At 37.3% G+C, this 23,525-nt stretch overlaps 1 protein-coding gene across 2 annotated transcripts in view; it reads right to left on the bottom strand.

Annotated features, from left to right (window-relative positions):
* Positions 1-14,702: 14,702 nt before the first annotated feature.
* The window catches only part of LOC137284775 (uncharacterized), a 127,145-nt gene continuing 118,322 nt past the window's right edge, over positions 14,703-23,525 (bottom strand). Inside the window, exons 67-68 of one of the 2 annotated variants that reach the window (XM_067816743.1) lie at positions 22,680-22,869; positions 14,703-15,309 (exon numbers count right to left, since the gene is read on the bottom strand). In XM_067816743.1, coding sequence (XP_067672844.1) covers positions 15,202-15,309; positions 22,680-22,869 — 298 coding nt within the window. In that variant the 3' untranslated portion in view covers positions 14,703-15,201. Of the gene's footprint in view, positions 15,310-19,320; positions 22,870-23,525 lie in introns of those variants that run through there. The other variant, XM_067816744.1, reaches the window with a different exon arrangement.

Genomic DNA, 23,525 nt, shown 5'->3' with positions numbered 1-23,525 from the left:
GAGAGTCAACATTAGGGTCAATGTACATTTCATATTTTTACGATCCTGATCCTTGCATTATTAGTCTATTGTGATTTTGTGTTTAAGCACTTCACTGAATGTTTCAAAGACGTTCCAGTCTGTTAATGGACGGAAATAATTTTATATATTTATACAGTGCGTGGAATATCTATTCATTTCATAAACTGCCTAAGTTAATCCAATCTTACACATTAATAACTACAACTGAAAGTGAACAACGACCGTGACGAGCTTCCCAACGTTAAAGTAATTGAAGCAGAATCGTTCATATAAATGAAAACGCTTTATTATATCGAAAACTTCAGCCGACAAAATGTATATGAACATGTAAAATATAAGGCTGCTAAGTTGTTCGAGGAATGTATACGCCAACATCAACATATTGTATGATCATTCTTTACAGAGTGAGTGAGTGAGTTTAGTTTTACGCCGCACTCAGCAATATTCCAGCTATATGGCGGCGGTCTGTAAATAATCGAGTCTGGACCAGACAATCCAGTGACCAACAACATGAGCATCGATCTGCGCAATTGGGAACCGATGACAAGTGTCAACCAAGTCAGCGAGGCTGACCACCCGATCCCGTTAGTCGCCTCTTACGACAAGCATAGTCACCTTTTATGGCAAGCATGGGTTGCTGAAGGCCTATTCTACCCCGGGACCTTCACGGGTCCATTCTTTACAAAAGTCCTACAAGACCAACCAAGGCATTCACAAGTTCATCAAGAAAGTGATGGCTCTTGCGTACCTTCCGCCAAGTCACATCAGACTGGTGTTTGCCTGACTACACCAGAAGGCAAAAACTTCAGCTCTGAAGACTGTGTGTGGGTATTTCAGCAGTCAGTGGATAAACAGCAGCACCTTCTCCGTCACAAGCTGGTGGCAATGGATAAACAGCAGCATCTACACCGTCACAAGCTGGTGGCAATGGATAAACAGCAGCACCTTCACCGTCACAAGCTGGTCCGTGTTTAACCAGTCGATCAGGACCAACAATCACGTGGAAGGTAAGTATAAATAAATAATAAGTATAAATCATATTTATTAAATTAACACATATATAAGTAATAGAATGAAAAATGGAAGAATAACATTTAAAATGTGAGTATTTGTGTTGTAGGATGGAACAGGCGAATCAACTCCCGCTATGGAGAAAGAACGCTCGGGTTGTATAAGCTTGTTGAAGTCCTACATAAAGAGGCACGCCAGGTCACCATCCACACAAGACTCCCCATGACGACAAACTAAGAGAGTTCTCAAGAAAGACGGCCACCCGTAATCAGGAGAAGATCTTCGCAGTCTCGGGCCTCTACAAGGAAGGAAAGCTTAGCCCAATAGAGCTTCTCCGCATATGTTCTCAGCAGACTGGACCATTGGAGTAATCAAGCTAAGTTAACTAGAAGTAACTAGAACCGTACTGCTGTACATGAATATAGAACATGCACATATATATTTGTTAATTCAGTAGAATTGAAATGGTCTCATGGATTACATGTAAAAATAAACAGTAAAAGGTGTTTGTACTTGAAGAACATACATATATATATTTGTTATTTGTTGAAAATGATTTAATATTACATGTGTAATAAACATCAAGTTCTGTCTGATATACCCTCTTATGCCTTTATTTACAAATAAGTATAAAAAATAATAAATAATGTATGGCCATTTTGACTTTTTGGTGTGGCCATTTTGACTTTTTTGTGTCCATTTTGACTTGGACGATTTGTGGCCATTTTGACATGTGGTCACTTTGACCAGGACCCAAATGAACCATCCAAACAGCCGCAGATGACAGAGAGACGTCTTCAATATTAGGAATTGCCCCAAACAATAAAACCGGTGAATGCTACACGGGAACTGAGTGAATTTAGTTTTACGCCGCCTTGAAGCCAACATTCCAGCAAACATCACGTACAATTGGGGCCACCAAGAATAGACTTCACATTGTACCTATGTAGGGACCCGAACCAGGGTCTTCGGCGTGACGAGTGAACGCTTTGACCTCGAGGCTACCCACCACCCTGTATCATGGGCATCTTTGTCAGGTAATGTGAGCGTTGTTACCACTAATAATCTAATAATGCCGGAATAAACTCAACCGGTCATGAATATCAAAGAAGTGACTACATATTTATGTATGTTACGGCCATTGTGTAAAATCAGGCAAACCAGTGCCACGTCCCTGCCAATATTGCGAAGTGTGAGATACGATGATTTCTGTATTTGTCTCTATGTTAACTATGTATGTTGCTTAGAATGTCTTTAAAACTTTCGTTGTTCAAATAGAAAAATAAAATGAAAATGGTTTGCTATTTTCCCATACTCAATCTTCCGCCAAAATACCGTCCCCAACCTCTTACATCGTAAAATTGACTCTTTTCATATGAAAGTTTTTATGGAATAAAACCAAACTGGCTTTTATAAGAAACAATTTAATATGTGTATTAACAAACTGAAACCTGTACATTTCAAATTAGGCATTTTGATCCCAAATAATGTTTTCTGATGAACGAAACATCATAGTTCATGAATGTATCCCAAAGTCCTCCAAGACTTTAGAAATGTCAAAGATTATAATGAAATGTTTCTCTCCGTGAAATTCATAAAGTTCTTAAACAAGCTCAAGATACTGCTGCAGGAACTTAACTTACAGAATCGTGTTTAGAAACACGTTTAAATATTTTTTGACAGTAACTGGACGTCAGTGGAAGTTCCTTCATCAATGCTATAATTGTTCCAATTCCTTAACCTGGGCGTGATCATACCGATCCTTCAAATTATTGACCAAATTCACTAACCAGCTGGGTTTGCAAAACCATTCAACATGTGATCAATAATTGTTTAGTTTACCGCTTAGGAACCAATAATCCACTTTGTGGCATACAAGATGGTTTGTCAGAAACAGAAGCAAAGATTTACATGATCTAGTATCTCATATCTAGTATGACATACCAAGAAATACTTACCCAAAGCCCATCACTTCCTCCTTATGTGTGTATGAATGCACCTACCTATCACTGTAAAATATCCCTGTGCCCATGGTTTTCATATGTGAGGACCGGTAGAGGACTTTGGGATACATTTATCAGCTATGATGTTTAGTTCATCAGAAAGCATTTCGGGGATCACGGCCCATGAAATGTTCAGGTTTCAGTTTGTTATTCCATGAAGGCTTTCACATGAAAAGAGCCAATTTTAAGCTTTTATAGACTGATTTCTCCCACCTAAGCCTAATAAATCCCCTAATTTAAGTTCACTCATCGGCACACTGTCCCATTTATTGGGCGCACTTTTGCAGTGTAAAAATATGGGAAAAAATATTTACGTGTAAAATGACACATCTTTCCTTTCATTGCTTGCAAAAAGAAACCAGCTCACAAAATTTGATGACAATCTAAGACCCTTTGCATAAATGGATTAAGAAGAAAAGAACAAATACCATATAACGTGAACAAACACATGACAGATACGTGAATCATACCCATATCAAAGACTTGATAGATACGGAAGAGGAAGGGCGTGGTATAGCGGTATACTCAATATTCAGCGTACCCTCGACTTCCTTGTCAAACGTAGAAAGGATGTTACGTGCTTATTAGGGTCTATATGGTATGCCTTAACAAATAACTGATTGATGTAATCATTCTGAGTACGTTGGTCATTTAATTGTCGTACGAACTTTTTTTATCAAGGAAATCCCGTTTCATTCATACTGTCCAGTAAATGACCACTGCTTCCGTGTCCTGCTATACTGACGTGACGACGTGGGTTTCGAGGCGATGTACATGGATCTCACGCAGAGGGCTCTTGAGAGGTCGTAAGTTGTAAGCGGATTGTTGAGAAACAGTTATCTTAAATCTAAGCCTTATTATAACGCATTGGTTAGTCAGGAAAATGTACTTTATTTATTTAGAAAGTAAAGATGACTGTCGCGCAAGTTTCCGGAAAGGAGGTCATGTCATAAGTGACAAGTTATCACCTACTGTCAACCAAATCTGTCAGTATAGACTTATACCAGCATCTAATCACCACCAGAGACAGTACCGTGCACTTTCAAATAAATTTCGCCCAAATCCCCCCCATGCATAGTTATGTTAATATGTTTGTTGTTTTATATATGCAGTGGAAGCCGTCTAATCCGGCACTCAGGGGCAGAGGAAATAATCCATTTTAGGCTATGTGCCGGATTGCAGAGCCGATGATAAATGTACAAGCCATGGAAAGGACTTGGATTTTATGCCGGTGTTGACAACTTGCTGGATTGGACAGACGCCGGTTTTGACAGCTTCCACTGTACAATTATTTACAAGGTGTTTTGAAAGGGTGTACGGGACTGTAAGATCCTTGTAAATTCCATATTTCCTGACGTGCAGGGAGCAGAGAAACAACTCGTTCTTTTCTTTGAACTCGTTATCTCATTGCCCCAGTGATATCTTCTCCTTCAATACAAAAAATCCAAAGGCACTAGTATGACGTTCTATACATGTCTTTTATATCATCAGAATCGTAATATTGAACATGATGCACTGTGATGTTCTCTCGCAGCACGGGCCATGGCGGTGAGTGAGTGAGTTTAGTTTTATACCGCAATATTCCAGCTATATGGAGGTGGTCTGTAAATAATCGAGTTTGGACCAGAAAATTCATTAATCAACAGCATGCGCATTGATCTGCGAAACTGGGAACTGATGACATGTGTCAGCCAAGTCAGCGAACACGACCACCCGATCCCGTTAGTCGCCTCTTACGACAAGCATAGTCGCCCTTTATAGCAAGCCTGGGTTGCTGAGGGCCTATTCTACCCCGGACCTTCACGGGCCATATGAGCCACAGCTGGCACGGTATCAGTGAAACTAGATAATGTTTCCTTCACACCTTTATACACAATAGACCCGTGTACCAGGATGAGCAAATGAGTTTAGTTTTACGCCGCACTGACACTAATACTTATCACTATCACGTTGAAGTTTTGTTTTGTTTGGTTTGGATGTTGTATAAAGTTGCATTCGGTAGTATTCCATCTATATATAGCTCCTGCCTGTGAGTAATCGAGTCAATCCAGTGATCAACAACATGAGAATCGATCTACTCAACTGGTTGACGATGACGTGTCAACTAAGTCAGCGCGCCTGGCCACCCGATCCCGTTAGTCGTATCACACAAGCATGGGTTGCTGAAGATCAATTCTTACCCGGATCTTCACGGGTCGTACAGGGATGAGGAAGTGTACCGAGAAGTGTTGGGTCGCTCGGTATTCACAGAGATAACATATGTCTGTAGGACAAGACGAAGACGATTAGCCGATGACGTTGCAGTATTCATCGTCACGATTCATAGGACGTTGTCAAGCATTAATTACGTCCATGATGCTGCTATTAACGTGTATATCCCTCGACCCACATGTTGAATTGATCGCTGGAGGGGCATGACTGAATTGTGGAGGCTACGTATTGTCCTAGACATGGGTGTAATGATATTTAACGTATTAATTATAAATTATTCGTTGTATCTGAGATCATGTTTATTGGTACGCATCCGTAGGCATCAGTAAATTCATCCAGTTTTTTTTTTTTTTTTTGGTCATTATTCACAATGTAAATTGACGTTAGAACCCGAAAATTGTATCTGTGTATTTAGTCCCTTTTAAGAAGAATGAAGACGAACGTCACTGGTTATTCTCTGCTTTCTCTGCCTGCTGAAAGAGACATTTAAAATGATCTAATAATGCCCCACAAACGATATATAACTCTATATAAGCATTTAATTCTAATAATGCTGATATTATTAAATCTGCTGCCGTTATCATGTTAAAAAATGATTTCTATCCGTACATCACATGTAAAACCATAATTTCATGTCACGTGTCCAATAGCTGTAATTTAGCAACTTCAGTTGCACTTTAGGCCACGGTGCCCTAACTACTGAATATAACCTGTCTGTCTGTCTGTCTGTCTGCATGGTCAGAGCGTAAGCCTCCTTATTGTCTGTCTCATTGACCCTGGGGAATACACTATATACCACTTAGTCCACTTAGATATAGTTATGTTAGAAATATATACGTCATTAAATATATTTAAAACATAATTATATTTATGGACTAAATATTAATCTAGCCATTTGAAGGCAACCCAGATTTACCGTATATGAGATTCGAACTCAAACGCTATGTTCATAGTAACACCTATCGGGTGCTGACCTCCGCAGCGTGATAAGAAATTACTCTTAAAAAGATTTTTTTCTATTACTGGTGGACGATTTGACAATCATCATTTTATATGAAAATGTGTTTTAACTTTATCTCGTAAACCTACCCCTGATACTTTTAGATTATAATTTACAATCCTAGCGTCGAGCCAGTGATAGTATTTGTCGCTTTTTAAAACAAACAGGAATTTATCCCAAATATCATTCGGGTTTTAAATCATTGTTAAACCATATCTTCCTTTATATTCCATGTGGATTTCTCTTATGTTGTGTATGAAAAGTGCTGTATGTATGTATGTAAATGTTATTGTGCTATGTTTGATATATCTCTACAGGCAATAAATATTTTATGTCCGACATGGCACAGTTTTCACGGATTAAATAACATGAGACATGTATCAAGAGATCGCCTCTGATAAAGGATACGTTTCTTGGAAAATACCTACATTTACTTGATGACGTCAGGGAGACTCGACGCGTAGCGTCGATCGATCCTGTTTCTGAGAAGACTGCCGCGTTATCTTTCCGGATTTCACTGAATCGCTGGTGGCAATTAATTCAGTAATGAAAGAAGATTCAGCTTGTACATCCATGGATAAAAGACTGAATCAAGACCGGCCACGTGTAACTTTTGATACACCGTTGTAAACGTTATCGATCAATAGTCAGGACTTCGATTTCACATTCCAAATCACATTGCATTATTTAGTAATTTGAACATACCCAGTGCGGTGACTTCAAAGTTAGCCCAAACTCCTGTAACTGGGGCTGGTATTATCTTGTTCATTCTGAAGCAACAATTACTCCAGTGATCAACATCATGAGCATCGAACTACACAACCGGGATACCATGGTGTCAGTCGATGCCACCAATACAGTATTGCACGTTCAGTTGAGTTTAAAGTTTAGTTGAGCTTCTGGAATGTTCAACGCATGCTTCACAAGCAAATTAGATTTTGCTCATGGCTTGAATACCTGGTGTGCTTGGTCCAGGTTCGAACAAAGGCTGGTATGATATAGCTTTATACATGGTAACTGAGAAACATATGGTTCATTCACGTCGTTTCTGTAACAGTAAATTCTAGTATCGTAAACTTAAATAAGAGTTTGATTATGTCATTGATAAATCTGTATGGACGATTATATCCCTTCTCACGTCGTGAATCGGGTTTTCTTAAGAAGGACAACACAACTCTTATTATATTTATGTGTTTATATGTTTTATTTTTCTCGAGTATAAAATATCATCAGTTTACAAAAAAAAACGTTCTCAAAGACTGACTTACATCATTGCTCACTTCCTAACATCAACCAAGCTTGGTTGATGTACATTACTATTTTCCATAAGGGACTGGGTTCCACGGAGCCCATAATGTGTACATTTTCTTCATAATTCTTAAATACGTGCTTATGATCTAAACTGATGATATGGTTTTACGTCGCTCTTAGCAAAATCACAGTGGGACAGCAGAAATGGGCGTAGACATGTCTCCGAACACTAAATAAACAGTTATAGTATGTAGGTATAGTTAAAACTATATATACATAAGATAGACACACCAAACAACTTGATTATCATTAACTTCTTTTGAATGGTGTAGTAATTCCACCTAAATACCACGGTATTGGGGGGGGGGGGGGGGGGGGGGGGGGTTCACCGTGTACTTAAGAATTTGCAAGGGACACCTAACAAGAACAAACGGTACAAGTCAGTTCGTTGAGAACGCACCTACCTAGGTCATTGGGCAGTAGTTTATGCTAGTGGAATGTCTCTACTGTGATTCTTACCAGGCTGTACCTTGTCTCCAACAACTGAGGACAGAGAATGTCATCGACATTCCAGGATAATACATTCTGGTGTGATAGATACCTTAGGTTCTTTTGAAAATGGCATGAAAATCAGTGACACGGATGTGGTAAATGGTGCTTTGAACAGAATTTCAGTTACACCAGCCTCTCATAGATAAAATGCGAGGACAGGAGAACACGTCCGAGCCTACACTGTCAAGGGATGCAACTCTGCGCAGTAGAAGGCCATTCTGTTATGGCTTTATATGATTCATCAGACTTTATTAGCACTAGTGCATTAGAAACAGTAACGAAACTGGGAATTCGTATTGATCAAACACGGAACATTTTAGGGAGTCCTGAAAAGAGGTCAAGGTCAAATGAGAGTTAACGTAGGTTGACAAATGCTAGAAACTTCCTGCATGAAAAGGTGTGTTTACACTGGAAACAAATCCGTAGTTAACCTGTTAGCTAAAGTGTTGGTAATTTTGAAATAAACTGCGTTTATTGGAGACGAGTTACATTCAGATTCACAACTACATGTTTCTATGACAACCATGGCTAAAAACCCACCAGACACGGTGTATGTCGGTGCTGCTGCACCATCGTGGAAATACTGACAGGGGCGGTAACTCTCACACAATCAGCTCTCTTGGCTATATGTTTACAATATGTACATGGTGTGCTAACATATATTAACAAATCTATATACAGTGATGGACTACATGGACCATTCAACTAAAAAAACGAATAAACAAACAAAACACAGGCTTATTTTCTAATGTTTAGAACACCATACCTGATTTTCAAAACGTACTACAAACTCACACTAACCATGCATAAAGCTGTAAGTTTGTACTGATGTGTGGAATATGAACACTTGTGTAATGTAGTAAAATATCAGATCATATATAACTGCCCTAATCCCATTTCATCCCGGCTTATTTGACATTTGGTAATGTTCTCATGCCAACAAAATTCCATAACGCTTTTTCATGACGTCACCCCTTCTGTTCACACTTAACTAGTCCCTAAGTAAACAAGAGCCCAGCCCACCTTTGACTAGGGTCCAGAGCCTGGTTCCACATAGAGATCGTAGCGCTAAGATGATCGTAACTCCTTACCACAGACTTACGACTGCGCTACAGTGGATCTGAGTAACGGGCCCCAGATCCACAAAGTGTTCGTAACTTTATAACTTGTTGGAACTCTTTAGTTTGTCTTAGGTGTGTCATAGCGTTAGACCTGTCGTAACCCTGTACTTTAAAATGGGATAGTGGCGCATCGCTAAGACTGTTGTGCAGAACGTGACCGAGTTGAAGATTTAAAAGAATAATTCGAGATCTCAACATGAACATGTTGTTAGCATACAAACTTTCAAAAGAATGAGCAAAAAAAAATATTCTATTTCATAGCAAGAAACCCAAATATTGGTGTTTTATATATTTCTAACATAACAAATATGGTGTTTCAACATGAAATCACAGATATTCACACTCCACGAAACAACATATTTCACATTGTTAACTTTCCCCTGTAAACACGCCCAGACCTTGATGGCAACGAAGGAATGTCTAGCTACATGTACTACTCTACCAAAATGTACACTGTACAGTCTGCTCGTATGATCACTGAATATATTAAATATATCAATAACTATATACAAATACCGGTATCAATACTCACTGGACAAATTATTACAATATTATGGCACGTTGACATTGACTAGAAATACTTGACTTACTAGCATACATGTCTCTGCATATGATAAAACATCTAGCACGTATTGCACACTTGCGCAAACATGTTGCATTATGGCATGAAAATATTATACAAAATTCTAGATAAGTAAAAACGTTTCATGTAATGGAGTAACATTGAAATATTTATTTACATTCCATTATTTATTGTTGCGATATAATGCACTTTTTAACATGGATTGTCAAATGCATAAATAAGCAATTGCTTGAGAAAACTAGAATTAAATAGCTTTCTTTATGAAAATATTCATTGGCATACATGGTAAGAGTAATACAAACTGTGTCTGTTACGGTCAGTACAGGTTGCCACTTTTTGTCAATTTGTACCAGTTGTGTAACAAACATGTTTGTTTGGTTGAGAAATGATAAAAGGGTAAACTATTTACCAAGCAAAACCATGACAAAAAGGTGCATGACATATCTGATAGGTTACATTACTCGTAGTCTATTACGGTATATATATATATTATTATGTTACATTATTTCTGCATTGTGTTATTATCTTCTAAATTAAATTCAGACATAAATGTTTTAGTTTACAAACTGAGGAATAAACTATAAAAAGAATATATCAAAATTGTGCTGAGAATGTACCAAATAAACACCTTCTTGATAACTATCAGACTCATGCTGACATAAATATGTGCATTTATCATAAAACCAATTAAAACTAAAGATAATAAACGTTTGTGCAGCCTATAGAACAAGCCATACAGACACAATGATGAAATAGAAGTATGAACATAAGAGAGTTATACTGAAAAGCAAAAGAAACACAAGTTTCAAAACAATTAAATCTCATAAAAGTAAGTGTTCATGCTTATGTCTTCCATTTAAAAACTTGACAAAAAACAGAGTTGCGTTTCTTATGCTGTTTAGTATATATTAAGAATAATGACACAGGAAGTCCTGTCTGGGAAATTACCATTGTACTGGCTGATGAGACGTTAGCATACCCTGAGTCATGTGTTACTGACAACGCTTAATGGAAATGGCTCTGTTTACTGCACTAACCTGAGTCGATCATGTATGGTATGGACAATATGTACAATATACATACTTGAAAATGTAGAAAAATGATGACGGATGATTGACAAACACGTTCGATATGTTACAAATTTCACACCAAAATGGCATTCCTGGCTCAAATAGCACAGCAGTGAAGGCACTGGTGAAATTCAAGCAGAAGGTTTCAGATAATTACTAATATGTTTGAATGAAAGGTGCTCCTGAAATCTGGACTGCAGAATCCATTTAATCACTAAAACAGCTTAGTAAAGTTGCTCCTGAAATCTAGACAGTGGATTCCAGTTAATTACCCCCAAAAATGGTTCACTAAAGGTGCTCATAAAATCCATTAGAAGATTCCATTAATGACTAAAATGGTTCACTAAATGTGCCCATGAAATCTAATAAAAACATTCCAGACAATCACTACAAATAGTTAACTGAAAGTGGTGATAAAATCTATACAGAAGATTCCAGTTAACTAAAGAAACGGAGTACTGAAAGCGCTCAGGAAATCTATATGGTGGTTTCCGAGGAATATCCAGAAAATGGTATGGTCTTAAAGCAATCAACAAACTTCATCATTTTCAATTTGCAAGACAATATCAAGGAATGACGCCTATTTCCCATCATGCCAAGCAAACCACTGTGCCACCCCTTGTTCTCACCTTTATTTGATTTACTTTAAGCTGACGCACAATGGCTACCCATGCAAGCCATTTCAAGCACTGGCCCTCATGTCACTGCAAGGATTACAGAGTTTTTTTTAAAATGTAAAAACTTTTGAGAGGATCCCCAACTTGAAATGATTCACAGTATGTATAGTTTCAAGTTGAGGGTCGTCTCAAACTTCTTTTATTTTAAAAAAAAATCTTTAATCCTCACAATGACCTCACAAAGTCATTCAAACAGTTAATGTTGTAGAAATGACCCAGATATTGTCTGAGGAATCATGGTAATTAGTACATCTAAACCAACTGGACATAGGCACCAAGACATGATGGAGAGTCAGTATAAGTATAAGAATCAACGTCGTCACTGGACGCACTTTTCAGGTTTGAACAAAATATGAATGCATGGACTGAACAGCCGAAATGCCAGTTTTCATTGAACATGCAATAACACACAGACACTTACCAACATTACACAAATTACTGGCACACAAGGGTAACACAATGAATACATGTAATGACACTTGAGTATGGGATATAGATATGTGGTTGATACATGAACACCAATGCAGAGCAGATGAATGGAAAAAGTGAAATACAAAAACGTACATTCACCACACCTTCAACAACAGACATAATATGAGCAGTAGGTTATACGATGGTGGCTTCTTGAGCACGTGTGCACGATATGTACAAATAAGTGCCCAGATATGTTCAGAAAAAACAGTGTGGTTTTGTGTGGTTTGCAGAAGTTTTCACAACATGTACATACATTTTCCGTATTTATGCATTATGCAGAATCATATGTAGACACATATTTTGGTCCTTTGCAGGATGTCCTTCATTATATCAAGGCACATTTCCCACTGTTATGAATGTTGATACATCACTGTAGAAGGTTGTACATAACCTCAACACAACATTTACATACATTTTCCATATTTATGCATTTTGCAGAATCATATGTAGCAACATATTTTGTTCCTTTGCAGGATGTCCGTCATCACATCAAGGCACATTTCCTCCTGTTATGAATGTTGATACATAACTGTACAAGGTTGCATATAAACTGAACACATTTGCATACATGTCCCATATTTATGCATTTTGCAGAATCAGATGTAGACACTCAATTTGTTCCTTTGGCAGGATGTCCGTCATTATATAAAGGCACATTTCCTCCACTTTCAAGTCTGATACATCATTATAGAAGTTTGTATATGACTTGAACACAACATTTGCATACATTTTCCATATTTCTGCATTTTGCAGAATCAGATGTAGACACATATTTGCAGGATGTTCATCATTACATTATGGCACATTTCCTCCTCTGTTATGAATTTTGATGCATCTCTGTAGAAAGGTGTATATAACATGAAAACAATATCTAAATACACTTACCATATATACACATTTTGCAGAAACAAATGTAGACACACATTTGCAGGATGTCCATCATTACATCAAGGCACATTCCCTTCTCTGTTACAAAAGTTGATACATTATTGTAGAAGGCTGTATAGAACTTGAAAACAACATTCACATACATTTTCTGTATTTATGCATTTTGCAGATGGTTGTATGTTCCCAAGAGGAATGACCCTAGCACCACTATGGGGAACAAATGCAGAGGCGAAAAAAGTCAGTCAGACATACAAATCAAGGCACAAATTAGCACTTTTGCTCCTCAATGAGCAACAAAAAATTGACATATGTACATGGCACTTAAAACAATTTCTGATTTCAGGCCCCGATTTCTGGAACAAACTTAAGTCTGAGTTTTGACTTAAGTTAGAGTTTTTACTCAAATTTGAGGAAATGCATTACCCAGAATGAACTGAAATCGATGATAAACTCAAATTTAGATGACAATTTGACTTGTTTTGACCTTCTTTTATTGCAGAAATGTAGTTGAGTAATGAATTCAGCTATTTCAAATTGTCAAACTCAGTTTGAAATTTGAGTAAAAACTTGAGTTTGTTTGGAGAAATTGGGGCCAGGTCAGCAAAACATGCTGTTATCGCTATCAACCACTTTGATGTATCTAATAAATATTTGATGCAATGTAGTCTCTTTTATTCAGGAGGCTTATCAATAATGTTGCGAAAACATAATGTGGTGATGGAATATTTTATAAACTGGTCTATAATTTTTTGGTTTAGAACTGACGAAACACATGAAATCTATGAAATGAAGTGTCACTGGACCAAAATATTGAAATATATATTGCAGCATCCATTTGGCACCATCCTAGCTCTTAAACTATATACAGGAAGATCCTTGGTAAATGGAAGCTTTGGCACTCACATCATACAGCTTTTGCATAATTGTTTGAATACATTACTTCATTTCAATGAGGTGCTGGCCTGAGTGCTGGCGAACATAGATGGGACCAACAATCATGTCGAGAGCATACAAGCCGTTGATCAAAGCCAGACTCAAAATGCCTTCTGAGATCATCTTGGACACTGTCATCAACTCCTGTTAACAACAAAGTAGAAATAAAAATGAAAAGTGATTTGCTGAAATCAGACAGTGACTCAGCATGTTTTTTAAAATGCTTTTTGCAATTTTCAGCAATAAAACAGTTGGGTACATGAGAAATGGGCTTTATATACAATATGTGTGGAAATGATCAAATGTTTATGCCACTGAATTTCTTACTAGAATCATTGTGGCTGACGCACAGAATATTCCAGCAATATCGTGGCGAGAAACTGCAGAGATGTCCTTCACACACTGCATCAATGATGGAAATCAAATTTGGGTGTTTGGCATGACATGCAAATGCTTTAACCACTTGACGATCTAACTGCCTATTATCATGTGTGAATACATTATGTAGGAAGACTGTGATAGCACACTTACCTTATCATTACTACGTTGGATCCTGTATGTTGACCTCACAGCTATTGAAAGAGCAGCAGGTATTTTTCCAGAGGTATTCAAGCGCCATAGATATTCTGTCCAGAACAGAGGATATCTGGAATATTACCATGGTAACCCTTTACCTCAGAACAATGTTCATTTCCAGCAAGAATGTGTCATTAAGTCTGGATTTATCCAATGGAAACAGGACGTTGAATATTTTCAGTGTTTATGAGAACATGAGATGATCTGCAGCACAATATACTCGAGGATCAGGACTCTGGCTAAAAAGATTTTCAAAGTCATTATAAAAGCTTTTCAAGGTATGTTTACACATTTAATACCTCAAAACCTGTGGTAATGTGTTGCAAATCACCTTGAAACCTGAGTTGATGAACCATGGTGGCCAGACCTACAACAGCATGAATCTTCAGAAGGTACAGTATCAGGGAAATAACAGGGATCCTCCTCACTGTAGTAGGACAACACATTATGAATGTAACTGAGAACCTCTAATCTGAGATGGGGCAACTGATCTAGGATCAGAACTAGCTCTGCAAGTCATCACCGCTGAGGCCGTTGGTAGCATTTTCTGCAGGTTGATGGTGTCAAGCTTTGAAGGTCATCATCTTTGGAGGCATTCTCTTGGGGCTTCAGATGACTGAAAACACTGAACAGCAGTAGATTGTGGAGGTCCATCAGAAGTAGGAGTCCAAGATGGTGGTCCATCAGAATTAGGAGTCCAAGATAGTGGTTCATCAGAAGGTAAGTTCATGTTGGAGGTCTGTCAAAAGTAGAGAGTCCATGATGGAGGTCTGTCAGGAGTAGGAGTCCATAGATGTCCATCAGAATTAGGAGTCCAAGATGTCGGTCCATCAGAAGTAGGAGTCCATGCTGGTGGAGGGTGTCCTCTGGCGTGGCTCAAAGTCCTCAAGCATGATCTCCATCTCAAGGGGGTCCTCCCAGTCAGCATCAAACTCATCCTGCAACAAAGACCATAGTGTCAGAAATGTCCTCACCAGCAGTTGTTGCATTAATGTAAACTTGCTCCATGGCTGTACTGACTGCTAAGCCCTACATGTATAGTAATTCTATCTTTTAATGATGCAAGTCTAGATATGTGGACCCTGGTCTTATATATATATATATTTTTTTTAAGAAATTATCATTTAAATGATTAATAACTGCCTAAGACACTTGTAGACAACATGAAACAGGAGACAAAATACATGAAGTTCATAGCTTTATGGTGAAATGTGCATAATACGATATTCCTTGAATAAGTCAATAAACAAATCATAGCAAATTTCACTACATCTGGAGAACAGTATCTGGTATATAACACAGTGAAATATGTAAAACGCTTGTCTACCTTGAACATAATTATGTACATCACGCAGATGAATTCACACCAGGAATATATATTATATGTCACAGCAGTAATACGTAATGTAATATACCTGGATTATTATTATGCAGATGTTGCCCTTCAAACCCACCCATCGCAGACTCTATGGTACATGAGTGAATGCGTATGGATTTATGTTGCTTTAAGCAATATTTTCTAAACATCATGATGGGGAATACATATTTTGTCCTTTGTGGGGAATCAGTGCTTTTCTTACCACTAGATTACCACCCCACCCCTTGTGTGAGAATCAGTTGAGTTTCCACACATTATGGAGAGGCGAGTCTGATGAATGCAACTAAATGTACATAGTTGTGTCTGCTTCACTGATGTAAATGTCTATTTTGTTCATGTCTGCATATGGATCATGTTCAGGTGTTCATCAGGTGTTCCTTGTGCCACCATTTTGTACCACTGCAATTTTATATCTTTTATTCAATGTTTCAACAGACTAATAACTTTGGTCACGATTTGAGTGAGTTTAGTTCATGAGTGAATTTAGTTTTACACCGTTTTTAGTAACATTCCAGCAATATCATGACAGGGAACACCAAAAACGAGCGTCATTAATTGTACCTATATAGGGAATCGAACCCAGGTCTTCTGCTTGATGAGCCAACGCTTTAACAACTAGGCTAACCCAATGCCCCTCAATTGTTTGAAGGATGATAAATAGCAGGAGTACAGCTGCGTAGTGATTGGCAGTTTAACTCTTTAGTTTTTGTTAAAAAAAATCAAGACATGTTAACACTTGTGTACACCTGATGCCGGCACTGATGTCCTATTGATGTACTATTCACCACTTTTCACCTTTCACAGTCAAAGGATACACTCTCATCCAGTAACAGTGTGCAAAATAGCTGCTGGTCTGCTAACCCATGTCTAGTAAAACTCTAGTCAGGCCAGTAAATCTCCACAGTCACTGGCCCAACTGACAAGTGAATTTTCATGGGGGTCATTTTGTAAATAAATGACTCTCTCAAGTTATAATGCACTATTTTATCATGCAAGATTTTGTCCTGATAAAAATGTTTACGATATTAGCAACTTAATGATGAGACCTGTGTCATGCCGACAATATCTTATTGTCATCTATTTTGCTTAGTTTCTACATTCAGATTTCAGGCAAGTGAATCATTTTGTGGTCTAGTAAATTTCAGACATATCTAACTTGACTGGCTAGCAAAATTTGGAAACTATCTCACACACACGTAATCAACATTATTGTCTGGCACTGATGTTGTATGTTAATATATTGATATAAAAGTAGGAGGCAGAAGCTAAGCATTGTATCAAAAGCTGAATTTTTTTCTCTTCTCAAGAATGGCCAACATATGTGAGATCAGTTAGTTATGTTATCAAGAGATGCCACTGAGATTTCTTTGATAAGAGTTTCTTTCAGGATTTCACTGCAAACTGATGAGTGCTTTTGTTTGGTGTGTTCACATAATGTCAGGAACATTGGCTGCAATGCTCATGGTGTGTGTGTTGTGTTGTGTTGTGTGAAGAGTCATGTCAGTCATGGAGTAAGTGTGTTTTTTAGTAATATTCCAGCTATATCACAATGGGGGACTCCAGAAATGGTCTTCATACATTGTGGCCATATGGGGAATCAAACCTGGGTGTTCGGCATGATGACCCAATACTTGAGTCACGATGCTACCCCACTGCTCTGTCAATCATGGATGTGAAGAATGGTGTCAGTAGTGGAACTGAAGGATTACAGATATTTCAGTTCAAGATATTACAGAACATACTCCATTATAGTGAATCACATGTTTCACAGGATTACTTGTGAGTGAAAAATGTATATGAAGGGTTGCTGATTGTGAATCATAGATGTATGAACTGGAGGTTGTGGACCTTGATGCAGATACGTGAATCGTGGATGTATGAACTGCAGGCTGTGAACTGGAGGTTGAGACCTCAATGAAGACATGTGAATCATGGATGTATGAAGTGGAGGTTGTGGCCTCAATGAAGACATTAGCTTTAGAATCTACGCATGAATCACCAGAGTATCAAATGGTGTCTTGTCTGTCTACAGAAAGACTCTGCTTGAATGTATGGAAAATACTACTCAACAGTTTATTGAGAAAACAACAATGCTTGGATGTATTTGATATTTCCTGTAACAGGAGCAGAACAGGCTTATTTATCAGATTGGTTTATTGCACTCACCTTTACATGATAATTTAAGAAATCTCAGAGTCCATTATACAAATACAACTACAAATATCTTCAAAACTATCCCCAATTGTATCCCTGTTGGAGATCAACCAGTCATATATACACCACAAATGCGCTTCATGCATTGTATCCATGTGGGGAATCAAACCCAGGTCTTCAGTGTGACAAGCAGATGCTTAAACCACTAGTCTACCCCACCACCCAATTTACATATTGAGTGATGTAATTATGTTACCATTAAAGATGTCATACAATATTGCATGTGTATTTTGGGTGGAAGTATGTAACAGATAGAGAAATATAAGGAAGGTCATTTTGTGTAAACGTTTGTCGGTTGATTACCATATTAATATATTAATATCCCAGTGAAATGTGATGTTGGTTTGTAAATATTCAGGTCCAGACAATGCAGTGACATCGTGAACTTTAAACTATGCAATGGGAATATAAGCCTGACCACGAATCCTGTTAGTGATCTTAGTGATAGTCTCAAAAATATTTTTTATTTTATTTTTGTTTTATGGTGTGTGTGCGTGTGAGTGTGAGTGTACGTATGCGTACATGTCTATATATCGGAATGTTTTAAACAGGGTGTCTTATCGGCCTTACAAGACACGGTTGTTTCATACGTATATTTTATTGTTGTATGTGTTCTGAAACAGCATGACACAGTAATAAACTATTCTTCTTCTTCTTCTCTTTTTATGAGTGAATGAATGTGTCCAGTTTTACACTGCTTTTATCAACATTCAAGCAATATCACAGTAGGGGGACACCAGACATGGCCTTCACACAATGTAGCTATGGGGGAATTGAACCTGGACTTTTGGCGTGACAAGCAAATGCCTTAAGTACAAGTGTACCACTCTGCCTCTGTCCTCTTATGACAAGTATGGGTTGAGATGACCAATATTATCCCCAAATAGTATGTGTTTAAGGAATGTCCTTGACTGGTGTCATCATTTTACATACTTTTCCAGATACACATTCTTATAATAATGTCCAAGTTGTACGATAGACTCTGCTTTTCAGCGCTGTGGGTTGACCAGCGGTCCTATGTGGGGAGTATTGGTACAAATATGAATCATATACATGTAGTTGGAAATTTGCTGTAAATGTATTTGAAAAATTGTTTCAGCTGTGAAAGATATATTTTGAATTTTGTAAGAACTTTGTTAAAAAACCTGTATTAATGTGAATCATGTATTGAGAAAACCAGTATACACTGAATCATGCATTACAGTATGTATGTTTTGTAAGTAATGTCATCTTTGTTGATGGGTTCCTGTAAGTCCTGCAGCAAATCAATGTTTCATATACACATTTACAGTATCATAATACTCACACAGCACTGCCCTGTGAATCATGTGAAACATTCACAAACAACACAGCCACCAATAGTGAAAATAGCTTTATTCCCTGATATGTTGTATCTTCCTATCTACCTGCTGTGTCAGAACTCTTGGATAAATGAGACAGTAAATAAATCAACCGGTTTACACAAAAAGTAAACACCTTTTGCAGCATGGAAAGAAGACAATCAGTATTACACAAAAATCATCAATATTACTTATTATGTGTATGAGTAATGCTGACAACATGAACAGCACATATGAATGCAAATATTATGTAACAATACTAATGAAGAATTCAATATGCTAATATCATGCAAATTGTACAAATGCATTCTATCACCGGAGTATACAATATGCAATATGGCAAGATGCATAGTAAAATATATATGTCATACTGCTTTATTTTGTGCTGCATAGATATGAAGAATAGAAATGCAATATCACAAACGGAAGACTGTGTTGGAATCTTCTATTATTTGGCCAAATAATAATGTTTTATTCATGTTTATTAACCTAATTACAAGTCTTCTAAATTTTGAGGACTATCAATGCCAGTAGCCTGTGGCACTGAAACATGCCAGGCAGAGTTATCGGTACTGCCCTCACAAGGATTAGGATTCAGCATGGGTTAAAATCCTGGATTCCTTCTGAGTTTGCTCCTTGGTGAGACAGTACAACTAATCTTGTTTGTCAGGTTAAGCAGCCTTTCCCATGAAATCATTTCTGATGAAATGATGTGATGTGAAATATTGTACAACGTGACAAAACTTTTGTCATAAATTTAAATTATTCACCATTAAATGTTACAAATATCATATATACATTGAACAATCAACATCAAAATAAGCAATAAAAGATGAAATGGAAGGGCTATGGTTAAGTGTGCAAGAAGACTGTTACAAAACTCATTCTAACTCTGCATGTTAGTAATCAATAGATTCAAAGCAAAACTGTAAGAAAACTGAAACATCATAATAACTGTCAAAGCTTAAAAAAAACCACCCACATAATTCAGGCTTCAAGTCTGTAAGTCAGTCAACAGCAAATGGTAAAGCAAACCTTTCTAGAATCTGCAGGGGTTGTATTCTCCCCAGGGAGTTGGGAATGTGAGCTAACTGACTGGACAGGTTGATTATGCAGCATCTATTGTGAGAAGGACTTAGAGCAAGATAAGTGTCAGTATATTATTATCTCATTTGATATGTTTTCATTTAATGTAATTTAATCTAATTTCCATTTATTTTCATCCTGTATCACTCAGTTTCATTTCATTTTTATAACTCAGGAAATAAAACACTAATTAGGCCTAATTTGTATACTTTAAGTCATGTTTTTGCCATATTAAAACAAAAGTACATACTGGCCTGATAATATGATATGTGCAAAACAGTGTAATAGCCCATACAGAGAGCAACAAGAATTTAAAAGCATAACTAATCAATAATGCTGCCATTTAACAATTAATTTCACATAAAAAGTCACTGGTACCTGACTTTATCCATATATTATCTACTTTATGATATATGCATGTTTAAGTATACATATATTGATATATTACCTGTACATCATGTAGCTGTATAACTTTAAGTCACATGTATCACAGCTTTGTATATCTGTGATATTATAATCTTGGGAACTAAAAATATAAGTAATACAAAATATTCACTAGAAAGTTCAAGCAAACTGATGTAAGTAATGCTGGTAGCTGATAAATATTAAACTTTAATAATTATATATTGTAAACATTTTGAGGTAATCACTGTAGTATACAGGTATGCCATTTAGAAATTAATCAAGTCTTCATGGGCCATTTTACATCATTCCTGTATCTAGCACCATTAATGACATGCTAGAGTCTCGTTTGCTTAAGTGTCTTCCTTCCATGTATCAGAAATAATAAATATTGATTCATCATTCACAAAAATCAGATCAAAGACATTACTGGAAACATGAACGGAATGGCTAATATACTAATTTATTCACAAAGAAAATTGTGATATGATCTTGATTTTGTACTGATTTTTACAGTCACAACCACAGTACCTGATGTCCAGGGTTAATGCTAGTAGTTTTGGTCAGTAATGTTCAGGCTAAAGGTCCTTGCAAACATTATCACCATGGATAATTTGGTCATCTCTGCATAGTATGTACACATTTGTGGCCCCATTTCGTAAAGACCTACTTGTAAAACTTTCATGTGAAACTTCAACATGTCTATCAGTGATAGTAATGAGTCTTTGGGGCATTCAGTTCACATACAGGAAGTAGGTCAGGCTCAATGCATTCTGGGTAAATCTCACTGTATCACAGACTGTCATGCTAGGATCAGTGTTTTTACTGTGTTGTCATGGTGACAAGGGAGCAACTGCCAAGCAAAATGTTCCAAGTCCAAGTATTTTCTTGTGCAAGTTTGCTTATTTGAAATACACCAAACTCAATCTTGAATTATTAAAGGACCAACAGAGGATAAAGAAATAATTAGTCTAGTAGATAATAGTAGTAGTAATGATTTATACATAGCAGACTGAAGGGAATGAGAAAATAGTTGGACTTGAAAATGTATTAAACAAGTGCCTCATAGCATCATCAGATTCAAGGTGCAAGTATGTAGAATTTTTCTACCAAGGTGCATGGGACACTACAAGTTATTCATATGAGTTCCGTGATGCACACAGTTCTCTAGATTCACATGATCATGATTCTCAAGATTTACAATATTCAAATAATTCACCAGATTTAAAATATTCAACTGGTCATCTTGATTCCCAAGGTTCAAATGATTCTCTAGATTCCCTAGATTCAAATGATTCTCTAGATTCCCAAAATTCAAATGATTCTCTAGATTCCCAAGATTCAAATGATTCTCTAGATTCCCAAGATTCAAATGATTCTCTAGATTCCCTAGATTCAAATGATTCTCTAGATTCCCTAGATTCAAATGATTCTCTAGACTCACTAGATTCAAATGATTCTCTACATAAACTAGATTCACATGATTCTCTAGATTCATGAGATTCAAATGATTCTCTAGATTCACTAGATTCTCCAGATTCACTAGTCTCAAATGATTCTCTAGATTCAGAAGATTCAAATAACTCTTTAGATTTACAGGATTCAAATGATAATTTAGATTCCCAACATACAAATTATTTTCTAGAATCACTTCATTCCCTACAAACTTCTCTAGATTCACATGATTCTCTAGATTCACATGACTCACATGATTCACAGTACAGTATTAGTGTGAAGTTAAGTGCAATGTCTGACAGCGAGTGGATACATGGTACAGTTAATGGAGACGGTGTTAGGTGAGGCAGGTGTCTTGCAGGTGGCAGGCAGGTGGGCGATCAGGTGTCACAGGCATTCACAAGTGAGATGAGTAAATTACTTGGGAGTCTACCTCATCAGGGTTGGAGAACACGCTTCTCTTCCATGGCTGAGCATCTGATGAGTTGGAGCTGGATTCAAGCCTCAGCATCGATGATGGTGTTCGGTCAATAGACTCGTAAGCATTGTTCTGGAAGGCGACTGGTGGTTTATTGTCTCGGTAGATGCGATCATTGACCAACTCCTTGCCACCACGGCGTGACCTGTAACCATGGCAACAGAAAATTGAGTGAGTGAGTTATGTTTAAGGCCACCTTGAACAGCATGGCTCTTCAGCTTTATACCTCATGGAAATGGTCCCAAGTGACCTAATCTAATATGATGGTTTAGTTGGTCTGCTGACTTAGGTAATGCATGTCATCATGATCATTATCCTGATCATTAATCAGTCATCATAACATCAATCACTGGGTCTTCATGACATCATTTGCAGATGGCAGTTGTATAGGATATTGCTGACAGCACAATTATTCATGATGCTTATCGAAAGCCTGGAATGAACCAAACAATCCTGCCACTTGAAAGGTGCGCAACTCTGCATACTATACTGCATACACAGTGCTGTCACAACTGGGTGAAACACCATTATATCTAAGGCAAAAACAGGCCAAGGCCCCAGTGTGGGTGAATCTGATGCTTGAAAAATAACCAGCAGATTATTGTTAAGGACCACAACTCTTCACATGAAACAATCATTTTACACCACAAAGCCTCTAATGCCACTGAAGTAAGTGGATGACAATTGATTATAATGAAATCCATGTACAGTATATTAATATTCTAATTGAAACAACATTTTAACATTGTAGGGCTGAGTCTAAGTTCAAATAGACAAATTGGCCAACCATTCTGTCCCTCT

Source organism: Haliotis asinina, chromosome 5, assembly GCF_037392515.1.
Source record: "Haliotis asinina isolate JCU_RB_2024 chromosome 5, JCU_Hal_asi_v2, whole genome shotgun sequence".
NCBI lineage: Eukaryota > Metazoa > Mollusca > Gastropoda > Lepetellida > Haliotidae > Haliotis > Haliotis asinina.
This window is presented reverse-complemented; position numbering and strand designations above follow the sequence as displayed.